Source organism: Schistosoma haematobium, chromosome 2 (genome assembly GCF_000699445.3).
Source record: "Schistosoma haematobium chromosome 2, whole genome shotgun sequence".
Taxonomy (NCBI): domain Eukaryota; kingdom Metazoa; phylum Platyhelminthes; class Trematoda; order Strigeidida; family Schistosomatidae; genus Schistosoma; species Schistosoma haematobium.
This window is the reverse complement of record NC_067197.1, coordinates 17051861-17069471: the sequence shown is the minus strand read 5'-3', so window position 1 is coordinate 17069471 and position 17611 is coordinate 17051861. Positions and strand designations below refer to the sequence as shown.

General features: G+C 36.3%; 1 protein-coding gene across 1 annotated transcript; it reads left to right on the top strand.

Annotated features, from left to right (window-relative positions):
* Positions 1–1411: 1411 nt before the first annotated feature.
* GIGYF1_1 (GRB10 interacting GYF protein 1) lies at positions 1412–15249 on the top strand (the record flags this gene model as incomplete). The annotated part of the gene is made up of 4 exons (XM_012937552.3): positions 1412–1499; positions 7727–8283; positions 12389–12587; positions 14915–15249. Exons 1-4 carry the CDS (start codon positions 1460–1462, stop codon positions 15247–15249), a joined length of 1131 nt encoding a protein of 376 aa, XP_012793006.1. The 5' UTR covers positions 1412–1459.
* Between the last annotated feature and the right edge of the window lie 2362 nt (positions 15250–17611).

Below are 17611 nucleotides of genomic sequence, written 5' to 3'. Positions count from 1 at the left end.
AGCTTTCAACCAAGATAATGAGTTAACACATCAAAAAATCCAATTCTACTTAGAAGTTAAGCGGATAACAATGCAATTACTTTCGGCAATTCAAAGAGTAAAACAATCCACCTGAATGGCATTGCAAACTACATTTACAACCATGGTGATTCGCCTTTGAAAGTTTGGCAGGTACCCCATGACCCAAAATTCCAAGCTAGCTATGATGAAAAGACATTGCGAGAAAATCTTGTATTGGTAATGCTGAATCTCGTTTTTGTCAGTTTCTCAGTAAGACTTTCAACTCATTTTTTAACAGTTTTATTCAGTCATACATAAAGTACAGAAATGTGTTTTTACATTCACTATAAAAAAAATAAGGATGCACTAGAACGCATCCAACGACGAGCTACTAAATCAGACTGTGGACTCAAATTCAAGCCATATAAAGAACGCCTTCAGCGACTGAATCTCATTGGAGCATACTCATTGGAGTATAGAACTCCTAGAGGTGAACTTTACGTAACTTACAGACAAAGATGCGGCAGGTATTCAGCATTTGACAACGCATTTATACGTAACACCTTTATAATCAAAGTATACTAACCCAGTGAAATCAGAATTCAGAGCTGAATAGGTTCGAGGAAACATTTACAAAGCTATCGGCATGTCAAGAATAGTTTGGTCAACGGTGGCTAAATGTTGTAACGGACACGCAGCACGGCGTGACTGAGCACCTCTAGCTAGGGTATGTCCAGTAGAACTGATAAGGTCAGCATAGACGTTTAAACTCAGGTATTTATTTATCTTAAGGATTTACTTACCTCTGCACAGGATCATTAACAGTAATGAGCATCCCCTTATATATCTATTTAAGCTCAGTCTCAACACGAACCTAAGAAGTAACACTCAGGATCAGGAGACAACATAGCAGAGCGGATTGTGGGAACACTTTCCACTCATTAAGAGTAGTCAAATTCTGAGATTTCCTACCGGATGGGCTGGTAAAAGCGACTTCTAAGGGGTCCTTTAAGAGAAAACTTGACATTTTCTTAAGGACTAAGGACAGCGTCTCAGTGTAGTTTACTAATATTTTTTCCCTTTTATTGTTAAATATACCTAAGTTTCTACCTGGCAGCATCAGTGATCTACTGCTGCTAGTTACGGAGGCCCATGAAACGAATGCTTCCTTTATGCAATTAAGGACCATTTGAAACCATGTGATGAAGCGTTCCTTAAATTAATAATTATTATCATTTGGAGTATGTGACTTAGAAGTGACCTTCTAATGACTTACAGCATCTTTTTGTAATCTAAGTACATAACCGACATTTAAATATTTATTATCCATGTAAATTACGGTTATTTAAACCCAATATGTAGTTTAAGTAGTTTGTTCAATATGTTTGTTTAAGTCACCATTCCTTCTGTTAGCGCAAAGAATTGATTGAACTTAAGGTGTTTTGTTACAACTATCGTCATGACAGCCTCCCCTGAGCAAGTGGACAATTCATTTCAGAGTAAGTCAATTTCGAATTTGTACTCTTCTTGTCGTTTTGATAAATTTGGATAAATCGCTTGGATAATTTGACGCTTTGAGTGCTAATTGAAGTTTACTGTGTGATAACTAGATAATCCTAAGCAAACCATTGAAACCGATTATTACTCCCGGTGTCACATTTGATAGCAATATACTCCAGGAAGCAGCAAACTGTACTGAAAGTTGGTCTAGTTGTTAGTGTCTCAGACTTATTGAGTGTTGGGTTGTGACTTTCATACAAATGTCAATGTGTCTTGAAAATCCTAATCCAACTCCCAATCCTAATATCTCCAATTTATAAATCTCATTTAAACCTAGCAAGGTAGACATTTTCAAAGTCAGTTTAGTGTTGCCCAAAGGTTGTCCGTAAATTGTGGTCACCGTTTATCATACTGTTCAAGGTTTCGTTCACTAAACATCGTGTTCATTATTTAGAAATGTCCGACTTCAATCAAGGTTCGATCATGAACTATTGCTTTTCTGTAACCACTGGTCACGATAATCAGGTAAATGGTATTCGTGATGTAAAATAGTTTGGCCTCAGTTTACTAAGTATTTTTATTTCTGATGCTCCCAGTATCTCATACTAATACATATATACACAGGTTATTAGATGTTTTACAGCTTACTGGAAAGTGCGGGTGCAGATAGGCTCGGGTCGGTCTTCAGTAAATACTTCCCATTTTAAGGATGCGGAGTGCATGCTATACAATAATTCATTGATTAATTGCAGTTTGCGTAACTTGTTTCAGTGTATACTCAAAGTCTAGAAGTCATCAGCTAACAGGTCCATACTGCATACTTCAGCGTTGTCCTCAAAGTTTCATCGGTAGCGAAACTGAAGGTTAACGTTGAAACTAAACAATCATATTTCCTGTATGAAGCGATTAAAGGGAATAGTTAAATACCATCAATCTATTTTGTACTGTCTCCAAGATGTCGGTAGGTACTCTGTATCTTTTAACAGATAATACCAGATCACAATCCTGTATAATAAAGCAAACAACCCTAGTATTAAGAAACAATTGTCAGTAAACAACACCCCCTACTCACTGCCTTCTCGTGGCGGGGGTGTTGTTTACTAAAATGAGAGGACGAAAAGCGAATGTCCGGCGCTTTAACCGGATTCCAAACCAATGGTGCACATGGGCTCCAGTATCCTGCGGGAATAAATGGCGTATGAACCAATTGTTTGTCACCGGCTTCCATGGGACTGTATCTCCTTACGATGCTCCACTGCCTTGTGGATCAGACCCTCAGGTCGAAGGCTCGGGGTGTGGCCCCCTAAGAAAACCATCTGCTTCGGTTTGGGCATCCGGGCAGTATCACAGCCCTCACACATATCGAATGGGATTTGTGTGGCGCATATGTATTTGGTGCCTCTTTGTATCAATATCTATGTGTTGAAATAAATAAATAAAAATAATAACCATGACAGTTCATGCGTTTGTTAGGGTAAGGGTGTAATCAATGCATTCATGACCTTTACGGAAACCAGACTCCTCATGAGTCAGCCTCACAAGTTTTGCTCAATCTGTGGGGTATGACTAAAGTCGGTTTTTAAAATCCGACTGCAACCACATACTCTGTGGTAATTATCTCATGTTTTATACACACCCTTTTTCAAGGTAGGGATGATAATCGTCCTGGTCTGAAATTAAATTCTCAACAATTAAATTCCTTAACTAAACAGTTCACTCCTATCCTCGGAAAATGTTAGAATCATGTCGTCTAACTGTTAACCTGGGAGGTTTTCGGTCATTGGAACTCAGCGTAAAACTTGACACAAGAGTACATCAATCCAAGCTGTCATACCCTGTCAGCAAGGAAGATTTGTCACGAAAAATCCCCGAGACTTTAGAAGTTGTCGTTTCCGGACCCTCACGTTGTTATACGTATCCGTGCTTAACAACCACTAAAATACAAATCGAGTGATTTATGTGGTGCATCCTTGTACCAATGTTTGTGTTTAAATAAAAATAGAAACAAAATAAATGTTTATGAGGCTCTTAGGTAAATTATTTCTGGAGATAGGTTGCTTACTTTTTGAAACCTATCTAGAGATGATTAATCTATCTGCCACCTACCTCACATGTTTCGCTGATGTCAGGGTTCTCTCTGTTAGTGTCCTATTCGTTACGTTGCTAGCCAATTAATAATCTTGGAGTACACTACATAGCCACCCGCTTTCATGCCGTTGATATGAAACATAATGTGAAAAAAGAATTGTTTCAGGCACTAGTTTTTAATCATGTGTCTTCGAAGCATTGCTTGTGTATCGTAGGATAACTGGTTAAGCAATTCTGAGGTTAAACATAGAGTACTAAACAAACATAACAAGTCGGTTGACTTGACTTTAGATCTTTTTTGATTGTAGGGGCTTGGACGTGTTACATGTACCCCTTAATAGGGAATGCTTTCTTGAGCAGACGTAGGCTCAAAGAAAACGAGGTCGATGAACCTAAGAAATAGCATTAGCCCATAAAATCATTAACACGGATTGAGTCGTTAATAGATGTAAGCTACCAGGTTAGAATATGTGCAATAACCGTGATCAATACTTTGAAATATTGCGAACAGTTGCAGTAGTACAGATCCGTTCATTATTTGTCCTCCTCTAGATTTTGGGTTTTCGTCTTCATAAGTACCTCCCTTTCGAATTATATTTTCCATGTTTATTCGTTTTCATAGTGACTGCTTCCATAATTTCCATTCTTTTACTGTTCGTCGTGTTAATTTTATTTTGTCTCAATGTGGGACAGCAATTTGGGCTAATGCATATTTGTATCAGGTTCTACATTTTTTAATCGAAAAGGTTTTGTCAATTCTTTCGCGTTAGATACTCATGTTTTGACATATTTGTAGTCTGTCAATGTAGACGGACCGGTTTCGTGAAGTTGTAAAGAGCTTTGGAAAGCCTAGTATTTATATGCCAGACATTCATCAACTCTTGGGCGAATTTATTTGTTATTTTTATGACATCCTGCAAACCCATCCTATTCTCGTCTTCACTCTTTATTGAGCTGATATGTCTTGATGTTTGGTAACAGTCCGATTGTAGCCAATTTGTTTACATCAATCTACTTCTGGCAGTCAGTTACATGCAACAAATCTTGACATACACGGATCGGTTCAAATTACTATACCACATTAGCACAGTGTGATAAAATTCTCAAGCCACACCCTAGGTTAGTAGGAGTAGTAACAGCATCATTAGTAGTAGGTGGGATTAGTTATAGGAAAAAGTATGAGATTTGGGTGCGTACGGTCTAAAGGAATACGAAGAATGAGAGGATTTTCGCCCTCTTGATCGATTCAAAGTCGTCACCCAACCTCTCTAACCCCTAGTTAGGATGATCATGCAGACTCCAACAGGGCTTGGTCCGACGGTTAATGGCTCTGTGGACTAATGTCACGTTTTATTTAACAAACTCTAGCAGCGGCCTGAATGTTGAGACGTTCGACATGGCCACTAAGTCCCAGGTTCGAGACCTACTATATCTACGCCGTTTAGGCAACTGGGTAGTATGAGTAGCCCTCCTAGCGTGACCCATTCAAACACCTGCTGAATAAATAAGTCACGATACTCGTGAACCAGGCAACATCACCTTTCGAGGTCGTCACGATCAGGCTTACGTAACATCCCAACCACGTCAGTTGATGTGGATTCAGTATCTTGCCAACCGGTTCATCATATATACCTAGTACCTTATGCCTAACTTCAACACTAGTTACTCGGTAGTTTCAACATAAACGAGCAATGCTTTAGGGACACATGATCAAATACTGGTAATCCAAAGCAAACTTCTGCTCAGTAAACTTGCCCTGTGTTCGGCTTATCAATGTTTCATCTGCACAACAGGTGATGCATATTAGCAAAAGCCAGCCAAACTTTCTGAACCCCCATCCACTCAGGACAGTGGCTTTTCTGATCACGACGACGCAGCGTCGTGAACATACGTTTACAAGAAACAGTAGACCTTTACACAACCATACTACTAGTTGATTGTAATATAGTTAGTGTTAGTTCTAGGTGGTGTTCAAGTTGAAGGACTTCAAATGGCACATTGTCGACGACTCCCAGAAGTTACCGTTAGCTAGCGATGACTAATTTATATAAAACTGAAAAACATGGAACTCACTGTCCAAGCCCCCAGTGGGCACAACATTATTTGTCGGACGGGCTTAGTTGGAATCACCTACTTGACAATAAAACTTATACACTTTCCAACTAGCTGCTACGTCTACACTTATGAAGTTATGAAAGTTATTAACATGTTTCCAGATATGCAAATATTCAGTCGTTCTTGTCTTCCACACTTTCCAAGGTCGAGCTAATAGTTACACTTGGTTCCTGTAGACGGGTAATCACATGCCCCATAAGGCAGTTGTCAAAGTCCCATCACATGCAACCTTTTTATTAGTCCTGTATTTCACAGACATTACTCTCGGCATTACAAATCGATTGGACACGGTGTAATGCGACATTTTTAGTCTCTAAACTTGGTAAGAATGCAGCGTCGCTCAAGCTACTGGTTATTTTTAAATCCACCCCTTCATAGTCTGCAATATAAATCCGTTCTCTGACGGTTCGCTAGTTCTAACCTTATTACCGTTGAACTAATGTCATTGTAGGACCTCAGTGACAGTATTCAGAGCAACAACTTGGTTAAGTCATCACAGTAGACGAGGCTGACTATTATATCGAGGGAACATTTATAGTCGAGTTTCTGTAACTCAGTGTTTGTATAATTGCTGTATCGTTTACCTTAATTATTCATGTCTGAGCACTTGAATATGAAAGGATAAACTTGATTAATGTAATCGCTTTTTAGTGGGCGATCGCATACCATACCGTCTTGTATGGCGTGGGTTGGGACTACTAAAAACTATTTTGTAACCATGTTTAGATTTTGTTCTTTCTCCACTCGCTTGTCATGACATTCTTCCAGGTAGACAGAACAGCTAAATATATCTTTTCACTAGTCTTAATGTATCATACACGATCGGCCGTGTTGCACTATCTTATTTGTCAGCAGTTTCGGAGGAAGTCAGTATCGGATGTCCATAGTTGTAAAAGTTTTAGAAGCAACATGATGATAATTGCTTAAAAGTTTTTTAGTGGACGACGTCATGTTGTATGATTCATTCTCTCCACAAGAAATGTTTGACGAAAAACATGCTCACTACTTCCAGCACAGTTCAAGAATATGTTAGTGCATCATGCTTAACTGCCTATTGGGTAATACACTAATTTCTCATCACTTAATGGATGTACGACTGAATAGTTCCAGTGTTCATTACTTTAACGGAAGTTCTTTTACTAATTAATTTTAATACTAGTGCTATGTGAGGAAAGACAATATTGCCTTGTTCGTAGGATAATAATAATGTCTGAATGATAGGCAACATAATCATCGGGATTGTCTATTTACTCAACTAATTTACCAGGTGAATTAGTGTACTTGGCTTCGGACCAGACCAAGTTAGGAGGCCAATCATACTAACTGGCTGGCGAATTGGGTTTCGGACTTGTGACTTGATTACTGAAAGACCGATGCCTTAATCGTTGACCTTATCGCCTTGAAATGTTTGAGACATTACATTTCATTAAGGTCTCAAACATCTTCATGTTCTGATATGCTAGTTCTGTTACTTTTCATTTTGATTCCTCTTTGCTCTCGATGTCCATCATTATCGTCCTCTAAGCTGTAATTCTAAATCTCCATCTAATTCAGTTTGCTGCAGCCAAATGTACTTGGTTGCTGAAAAATTTACATCCGGTTTCTCATTTTCAACACAAATGTAACAACTGAAGTTGATATATTGTGCCTAGTTTTATGTCATAAAGGAACAGTTATAACGTTCTGGTACATTCAGATGCAAACTAGCATAAACTTAGGGTTTATGTTCGTTCTGTAATCGCCGTTTAATGGTCCTGTTGTTAAGTCCCAATTTTACCGTATGACAAAAGGTATCCATGTCTCTTGCTTTTAAATAGTAAATGTATTCAAGGCATTGTTTGCGGTTAGTGGGTTTGTATTGTATTAGATAAATAAATATAAGGTAAACTACTTACGTACTCAACTGACTGGTAAAATTGTTTTATCGTTCACTGACTAGTTCGTGGTACCCCAGAAAATTCATATCCTTTCTCAATTTTTGTTGATATAAATCCTTTCAGCCTTTAAAAATTATTGTTTTTAGGTATTCCGGAATCTGAAACTCATTTCCGAAGTGGAAACTTAGCACTCTCTCACTTAGATGATGTCATCGATTCTGTAGTTTCTGAAGCTATTGAATACGCGGATAAGCCACCGGAAGAACGAACGCTCCCCAAACTAATCCGTAAAGCTCCACCACCCCCACGTGTTCGGCCACCTTTAAATATGGGCGAATTTAATCAGGGGCGTAATTTCGCCACACCTAATGGTCTAAATCAAATGCCATTTCTAACTGGTGGTAATCAGTTTCAACAAAAACTTAATGAGCAGTTCCCAACAATGGTCCCTTTCAATACCGGTCAAGCTGCTACAGCAGCGGCGGCGGCAGCAGCAGCAGCTCAACAACAATTACTAATGCAATACAATGGTCAGTACCCGGCTCAACAACCACAGCAACAACAACAACCGCAACAACGTCAACAGCAACAGTACTCTCAAGCTGCACATTTCCAAGCTCTACAAAACCAACAAGCCCAATACCAGGCAGTGAATGCAGCTGCATTGGCCCAAATGCAACAGTTGCAACGTCAACAAATGCAGGTATGTTTGGTATTTTGAAGGACTAGTGTATATGCCTTTCCTTATCTTTTTACTGGTTTGTGTTTTGGAATTATTATGATTTAAGATTCGACAGTAAGGAATTGTAATAATGATAACAATTTGTCATATTGTTTACGTTACAGTTTATTATTATTGACTATCAAAAAACAGCTTAAACTCTACATTTTTTGGGAGTGCTCCTAAGTGCTTGTTTCAAATTAAATTCGCTTTTGTGGTCTCCGTCCCTGACCGTGTAGTGTTTTCTTTAAATTGTTCACTGGTCGTGTGTGATTTTTTCTGAGGTCCTATACATTTAATAGCTATTCGACTTTTTAGTTTGTTTTTCATAGTTACGACAAATGTCAATGAGTTTGAGGATGTGTCATTCCATTCGTTGAATTGCTAGGACTCTCGAAATTCCTTAACTATTCGAAATTAAGAATGAATAAATATGATGTCTTTATATTGAGTTAAATCCAATTACCAATGTTTATTGTTGTTGAATTCCAGTGCAGTGTTATTGTTCGTGTATACAGTCTAACAGATTTGTTTCTCTTTTATCAATAGATGTTAGATTCAATGTGCTTTTCATATGATTGAATGTCAATACGGACTTTTTGCTTGTATCACTATTTCAGTTTGATACTTTTTGCACCCTACCGATCAGTCATATACACTATTAATAGGGGGAGGAACTTTTAACTTATTGAGATTATAAGTTTTTCAATAGTGGTCTAGCTTAGATCGACTCGTGAATTCAACTATGATAGTTGAGGTTGCACAGATTCACATTCATATTTCTTATATTCAAGTTGTGATATCCAAAGCTTTCTGAAGTTTCATTCACAAGACACAATCACTTTAGCAGTTGCCTTAGTGTCAGGTGTTATTAAGAAAAAAATACTCTGCATCCATAAGCAATTAAGTTAGGTGCTCTGTTTGCTTTGTGAGGTTAAGCTTTGAAGGCATTTTTCCACACCCCACAATTCCACTTTTTTGTTCATACTCTTAATAAAACGTATTTGTATTCGTATATTTTTTCGATAGGCTACATTTTCCATAAGTCGTCTATGTTAGAAAAAATCCGACCTGAAAATAGATTTACTGTCTTTTCGTAAAACCTTAAGAATTGACCGTGTTTCGTTTGTCTTTGTTTTCCTCTTCCCCACCACCCACCCTATAGCTATTGTAGTCAGACCTTGTTTATCATTAGTCATTGACTGGGTAGAGAAAAAAACTGGTTAGCATGTGAGCGACATACAGACAGGACATAATGCATATGTAGCATCTGCGTTGGCGTGGTTCTTAGCACATTGATATATAATATTGACCCTGACTAGGCAAATGTCTTAGGTTATTTGTCTGCATGTCTAACCAAAAATCTTGTCAGCCAATTTTTAAAGTTTAGTCTGTCGGTCCACCAACAAAAATAGTTGAACAAAAACTGTCAACGCATTTTTTTTATTTATTTGAAATGGCAATTGTGTATTCACATTACATAGTAGTAGTATATTCAAGCTGAAAGAATCAACAGTGACTACATTGAAGACTGAGTTCATCTGTTATTAATGTTCACAACTTACTGCAAGTGAACAAAAGACTTATCTACTATATTTGACCATCACTGGTCGTTTCTTGTGTAATTGGCGATCTGTACAAATTCATGGTCGCCTTTTAGCCTAGTGAACTCAATCGGAAATGAATTTATTCTATTCTATATATTTGTACGCCAAACGTCGTGTTCAGATGATTTAGCAGTTATGGTGTCTAGTTTCCTCTAACCTTACCTACTTCGCTTTGGCCAGAAGAATATTATTAATATCCCTCACATAAAGTGCGACTTAAAGAAGGGTTCCCAAATCTGCATCCATGCGAAGAGTGAATCGGAATTCCTCGTATTGAGGATGTCAACTTTCTGTTTCTGCGCCTACTTATAAGCTATTTCATCCAAAATTAATAAAACAACATCCTTGGCGGCGTTAAATTGAACCATTCTTGATAAGTACCTATCTACGATAAAGTAGTTGTCTAATGATTACTGATTTTGTCTAGCGTTAGTGAGTTTCTTATGTGAACTACAAGAAATGAATGATGTACACATGTCTCTGTTAGTATCAATTTACTAAGTTCCCTGCCGTTTATGTTACGTTATTATATCTAATAAAAACGATGTTTATTGTTGTTTATACCAACATGATTATAAGAACGAGTCTTGCTAATTTGTAAAGATTCTTGTTAGTTTATATCTCATACTTTTCACTTGATAGAATTGTTATAACGATCATTGTTAGGATTTTATTGATTGTATCACTTATTTTTATTTTTGGTCACCAAACAGGGATTCAACATTATACCTACTTCTAGTTATTATCTCAACAATTTAACATATGAACTTATAATTGTTGTATTTGCAAGTGCTTTTACGAGGCTAAAGTTTTACTCATAGTAGACTAGCTGATAACCAACTTCACTTTAGATCTGAATTATTACCTTAACAATCTCATAAAAAAATGATTTCAGAAAAAGGCTTTTACTCAACATAGTTATATGAATTTATTTTGAATGTTCTCATTCAACAATGAGATGAGTATTTAGCTTTTAAAAATTAATTTGAGCGATTTATTAAAAAATGGGAAATTATGAAATTTCCTCTAAATATCTTACTAGGCAGTGATCAGTAATCTCACTTCAATAAACAATCAAAACTACCCAATTAGTATCATTTTTGTGTCAACTTTCTTTAGTTTTTTCTTGGATATACTTTTAGAAATAATCACTAACCTTTTCAATGATTACTCTAATGGAAGATTTATTTGTTAACGTGGAGTATGCACGGTTTCTGTCTAGTTTTTTTAAATGTTAGTTTGCTACCTTCATCTTTCCTATTCTTCCACAATATTGCTATTCGACTTCGTGTGGTACATAATTCTTGTTCTCTTTTATACAAGAAAATGTCTTATCTAAATAGGTTGAAATAATTATTGTTATTGAAGCCTTGTCGAGGTAGCAAAGAACTAGACTAGGTTTCGTCAATTCGCGTTACATGTAGAAAAGACAGTGCCTGTGTTTTGCTTATCAAAAAGAGAGTATACTATGTGACGGTTCACTGTCTTACTTTATGACTAAAATATGGTTATTGAATGCTAAGGAATTGTGTTAACTGCAGATTTTCGACGAGTGGAAACTGAGCTAGAATAATGAAAATTATGGAATAACACCAATCGCATGATTTGCGAGAATTTAGAAATTGGTTTTAAGCCACATTATATAATATGTATCTCTTGTAAGTTCTGTCATTGGTGTTCTATATTCATTATTAAATCTTATTTCCCTCTTCAAGCTAGATTTCTCATGTTAGACCCAGTGTTTTTCTCCCTGGTTATTTCCCTTTTTAATATATTGATAGATTTGTCAACTTAAGTTGGGAAATACGTGTACTGATTCTTTGAGATGTGTATTAATTAATGTTTCATTCTCTGTAAAGTCATGAAATATCACCTTTCACCAGGTAGTTTGCTTGACTTTGTATTCCATTCTATCTGCTGAAGAGTTATTTGTCAGTACCTGACTAAAACGATATCCTGACAATTCATTGTATTACTGTGTACACTATCGTTTATGGTCTTTTTCAACTCCCCTGGTCGTGTGATTTGTTTTTTATGGCTGTCATCTAAAAAACGAGTAATATCTACTAACCATCACACTTCATACTTTTTTCCTGCTAACTTTTTATTGATTAGTATCTAATCAACCTGATAAGCAGTCATTGACAGACCATTAGATTTTCTGTCACATTTTACGTACTGAACGGTGAAGTTGTATGACAGCCAGTCAGTTACAAATAGAAGGAATTATTAGGAAACTCAAGTGGTACTACAAGTTGTTGGTGGTTGACGTTTTGCTCATTCATTATCTAATATTTCCTATCGATCATTGAGAATATTATTCCTATAAAATTGTTTCAAATACGTTGTTTTAACATGTGTGTCATGTGAAATATTACAGTACGTTTCTTGCTAATTTGATTATATCCTGAAACCAATGAATGGTAGACGGGACGTGTAAGCCAGAAAATCCTTCATATCACTTTTTCGTTTTTCTCTAGCGTCAGCAGCAGCAGCAGCAACAACAACAACAACAACAAATGTCTACTCCTAATCGGCATATGTTATATTCAGCATCGGGTTCTCCTCCTATTAGTCCAGCGGTTATATCAAATTCCCCAGGCTCGCAACAACAACAAGCTTTAGCTTCTGCACAACAGCAGTTACATCAGCTATATGCAGCTGCTCATCAGTTACCTGGTAATTATTACTATCTTATGAACATTGTTTAAAAAAAATAGATTTACATTTATTGTCATTATAATTATGCCACTAATAATTATCTCCACAGGGTATCGGTAGTATTCCTTATTATTTATTTATTTATTTATTTATTTATTTTAACACATAGACATTGGTACAAGGAGGCACCAAATACATATGCGCCACACAAATCCCATTCGATATGTGTGAGGGCTGTGATACTGCCCGGGTGCCCAAACCGAAGCGGGTGGTTTTCTTAGGGGGCCACTCCCCGAGCCTTCGACCTGAAGGTCTGATCCACAAGGCAGTGGAGCATCGTAAGGAGATACAGTCCCATGGAAGCCGGTGACCAACAATTGGTTCATACGCCATTTATTCCCGCAGGATACTGGAGCCCATGTGCACCATTGGTTTGGAATCCGGTTAAAGCGCCGGACATTCGCTTTTCGTCCTCTCAATTTCGTAAACAACACCCCCGCCACGAGAAGGCAGTGAGTAGGACTTCCCTGACAGAGGCTATATATGCGTGGCCATGTGAGAGCATTTCGAGAGGGAGAGCGGACTCTCCCCACTCTCGGCCGTACCAGGGCATTTGGGGGCAGTAGTATTCCTGCTAATGTGTATGTAGTTTCTCATCGAGATCAATACACTTTTCTATATGACCTTTTCTTGCTCAGTTGGGTTATGGATAGGTACTTATCAATGTTTGGTTATTTTACTTTATTTTGTTCGAAATATATGGGAACACAACCGAATGAACTATCAGTTACTTAACATTAAGGGTTATAAAGTCCTTGGTAGATGCGGTTGTTGGCGACATTAATTCGTAGAAAAACGTTTTGGTAAGCATTTTTAAATGGGGATATTTGAAACGAAATCGTCCAAGCAACCGTAACCAACCTTCAATAACTTCCTGGTGTAGGTACAGTTTGGTTGAGATTTATTTTTCAGCTTATTGTTTGCATAACTTCACTGTAACGAAAAACCCTACGTAAAACAATACTCTTAGATTCTATTGACTACTTTAAGCCGTCACGAAAGTTGTATGGTTATTTTTAAATATATGTACAATTATCCTTTTGTATCAAACTAGTTGTATTTGGTATTCAAACTTTAAAGTCTTAAACTCTTGGGTGGGAACTGCACTGACTAATTAGGTCCTTTGCGGAAGTTAAGGTGATTCATACTAGGTACCTATACTTCAGTTGTATCCGGAGATGATTTACTCCTTCTGGATACAGCTCTGTTTCAAAGCCTATGTTGATCCGATAGTGACATTTTATATACACCATGTTCTCGACTCGTCCATTTCACCTTCCAGTTTCTGAAAGGTAATGTTAGTTCTTTTAGGACGTTACTACGTTATTTATTGTTTGTTCTTTAGGTCGACGGGTTAGTCCCATCAGTACTGTTTAAATACCTGCTTCGGTTTGGGCACCCGGGCAGTATCACAGCCCTCATACATATCGAATGAGATTTGTGTGGCACATATGTATTTGGTGCCTCCTTGTACCAATATCTATGTGTTAAAATAATAATAATAATTTTAAATACTTCGAACTGTAAACAACAGTTATGTTTGTTGAACATCATATCTGTGTCACACAAGATTTTAGAAAGTATTAATGAGTTTTTCAAACCCTGTTTCTCTGTTGAGTTAAAGATGTCAGTCCATTGCTGTTTTCCAGTTTTCATTCTGTATGGAAAAAAGGATTATAAGTTGTTGCTGTCTATTGTCGCCATTTTACTAAAAATGAGGAAAATGCTTGCGGCAAACTAAACTGAATGAGGCTTAAAATTTGCTGAATGTCTCCTAGAAAACACCATGGTAATATTTGTGAAGAAGGACTTGTATTTTTGTTCTCTTTTGAGATCAGTAAGTTGATAATCCACTTCAAGCATTTAGTTCAGAATAAAACATTATTGAAACATGAGATCTGAGGGAGATGATGAAAAGTAAATTTATCTACACCATTGCACCTATGTATGATCATCGGTTACCACAACTATACAGACCCTAACCAAGTAGTCTGCACCTACCAATACGATTCAGTTTGAGCGTCTGTGATTTTATGTACTAACACCAAGATTTGTGTTTAACCGCTTCTTAGTTGTCTGTCATCCACGTCCTACATTGATAAACATCGTGGATCGAGGTGACTGGATATACCTACCCAAGTGGTATGGCTTGCTTAGCTTGAATTTATGTGTATCATATTTAAATATCTATATCAAATGTTAGCTATTAATTAAGGCCCTAATTCTGTATGCCATATAATTTTCGAATTTACAACCAAGCCACTTCAATGTATTTTGTTATCTAGGTATGATGCAAACGTTCCCTCCGAATCAAGGACAACAGCAAGCAAGCATTCAACAAACTATACAAGCTCAACAACCTCAAGTACAACAACAACAAGTATGTAATCAACGCGTTTGGACAAACGCTGAACAACTTCAAGCAGCTCAACAACAACAGCAACAACAATTAGCGGTTGCAGCAGCTGCTGCCGCAGCGGCATTTAATCCCAACTCAGTACAACAGCAATATATGCAACAACAACAACAGCGACAACCTTCACCCCAACAACAACAGCCGAATCAAGCAGCTCAACAACGTATGACAAACGATTTCCAAACCTATGCCTATCAACATTAAATTTTGTAAACAGAACAAGAGCAAAAAACCTCTTTTCAGTCAAGAAAATTAGTCTACGTTTGTAATGTTCCCTATTCATATATATATATATATATATATATATATATATATATATATATATATATATATAATTTTTGTGACTTTATTTCACGCATTTGCCTGTATGTGTTGACTCATCCACTACAGATCTGCAATTTAAAGAGATAAATTCAATTTCTAATATTTTTAGCCTGTCAACAGCTGCCTTCTCTCGTTTATCTCTACGTCACAATTTCAACGATCTTCCTTATTCTTCTTTTTTCTTAACAACTACTAATCAAAGGTTTCGTGCCTTGTTGTTGCATTTGTGTTCTGGATCATTATCTTCTTTCAACTTTTCTGAAACTTTAAATAGGTGTGTGTACATGTTTGCATTGTTTATTGATAGAAAACCTGTTGTACAGCTAGGTCGTTTTTGTTTATTCACTTATATCTTTAAGATACTCAACATCACTACTTAAATTCTTACACAGTGTACGCATTTAATTTTTTTTTAAATTTTGTTTTAAGAATCTAATAATTGTCCAGTTTTTCTTTGGGAACAAATTCTCTGCAATATCTCATATATATCGAGTTAATGTATGCCAACAACTTCACTAATGCTTCATTATTTGCCTAGTGACCATTGAGTATTCTTAATTTTTGATCTGTTTTTCTATCGAATACTGTAAATTTATGACATTCCATATTTTTAGGAGATATGTATGTTAAGTCAAATTTTTCTATTACCATTTTACATCACTTATTAAATTGCGACTTCACGATTCATGCATATAATAGGGAACTGTGGTATGTTGAATGAAATCCAAGTTTCTACCTCCGTCAAAAAGAAAACATGGATTTCTTTCATATTATTTATGTGTGTGTAAGTTGATTGTTGTTCTGTTTTTACGAAAGGAAATTTAATAATAACTATTCTTATGACACTTTGTAATTTCACACCATCTCCCATTTATTATTGTTTATTGGACAATCATTCTATTGCAGTCAACAAATCTTCTATAATTCATAATGCACTTAATTGTTTTTAGTTCATCGTAATGCTGGGTTTTTTATCTGACGACATCAGTAATTTACACTTTCTGTTTGTCCAGTCAGTAACTTGGACTTGCTATTTTTATTCTCCTTTTTTCACTAACATTACTATTACTACAAGATCAGTGTTCATTATCCGTATTACCTTTTTACACATGGATCGCCTCTATTTTTCAACTTGGTATGTTCCTTATTTGTTAGTTCTCTATATTCTATTGGAAAAGAACAAAACTTTGTGACGTATTTACGCTTATCAGGATAATTATTGTTACTACTATTATCTCTATTTCCTGTATCCTATTCATTGTGTAATTCATGTCAAAAGAAGACAATGTCCATACATATAAAGTTAAACTTTTTTTGTTTCATTGACATATTTAAACGCCTAACTTATTCACAATGTAAGACTGTCTTCAAGTGATATGTGCAAATCTATTTCAACATCAATCAATAACAATCTAAATCATCTAGTTTATGTGAAAACTAGCTACAATGTTTTGAATCAGCAATACGTTTTTCTTGGTTGACGCGATGCCACACAACGGAATGCTAGAAAAGTGTTCAAGAATGAACGGAAGTGTAAATTAATGAGTATATGCAATCCACAGGGTGGAAGTATAATCATAAAAAGTAAAACCCAGATGATTTACTCGGCTTTAGATAGATTTTTAGCCATTTCAACTGATGTTTGTCGTCCTAAATTCTCGAATTGTTCAGCATGTCATAAGGTTCGATGTCCTATCTAGGAACACCACTATCAAGTACCTAGTCATGCAACAGTTTCTTTCATGGAGAGCTTATCTATGATAAGATATACGGTATGTTTCTTGTTCCTCAGGACAGATCTGTCATAGCCGTTTGATTTTAAAATCGACCTTATATCCACAATAGTTTAAAGATTATCATATTTTCTTATGAGTTATTTGTATTGAATGACTTTCTGAAATCTGATTTTAAGCTGAATTATTTTGTTAGAAGCTTTATTATCACATGGGAATAGCGTAGACAGTTGAATATTAATTAATGATTCAGAGTAAACTTTATGATTAACCTGATGACTATCAGGTCCCTGTAGAGAAATCAATTTGTTTATTTTCATGATCAGGTAACTCAGCATGTAAAAGTAACATTCAGCTATGATTATTACAACCTATAGTTTTATAGATGTTGTTTGGCTGATGAATTGTATTCACATTAGTATACACTGCCGTCGTGTATGCTAGTTTGGAATTTACTAAGGCGTTACGGATTACTTAAAATGAATCACGTTTCATAGACATTATGAATA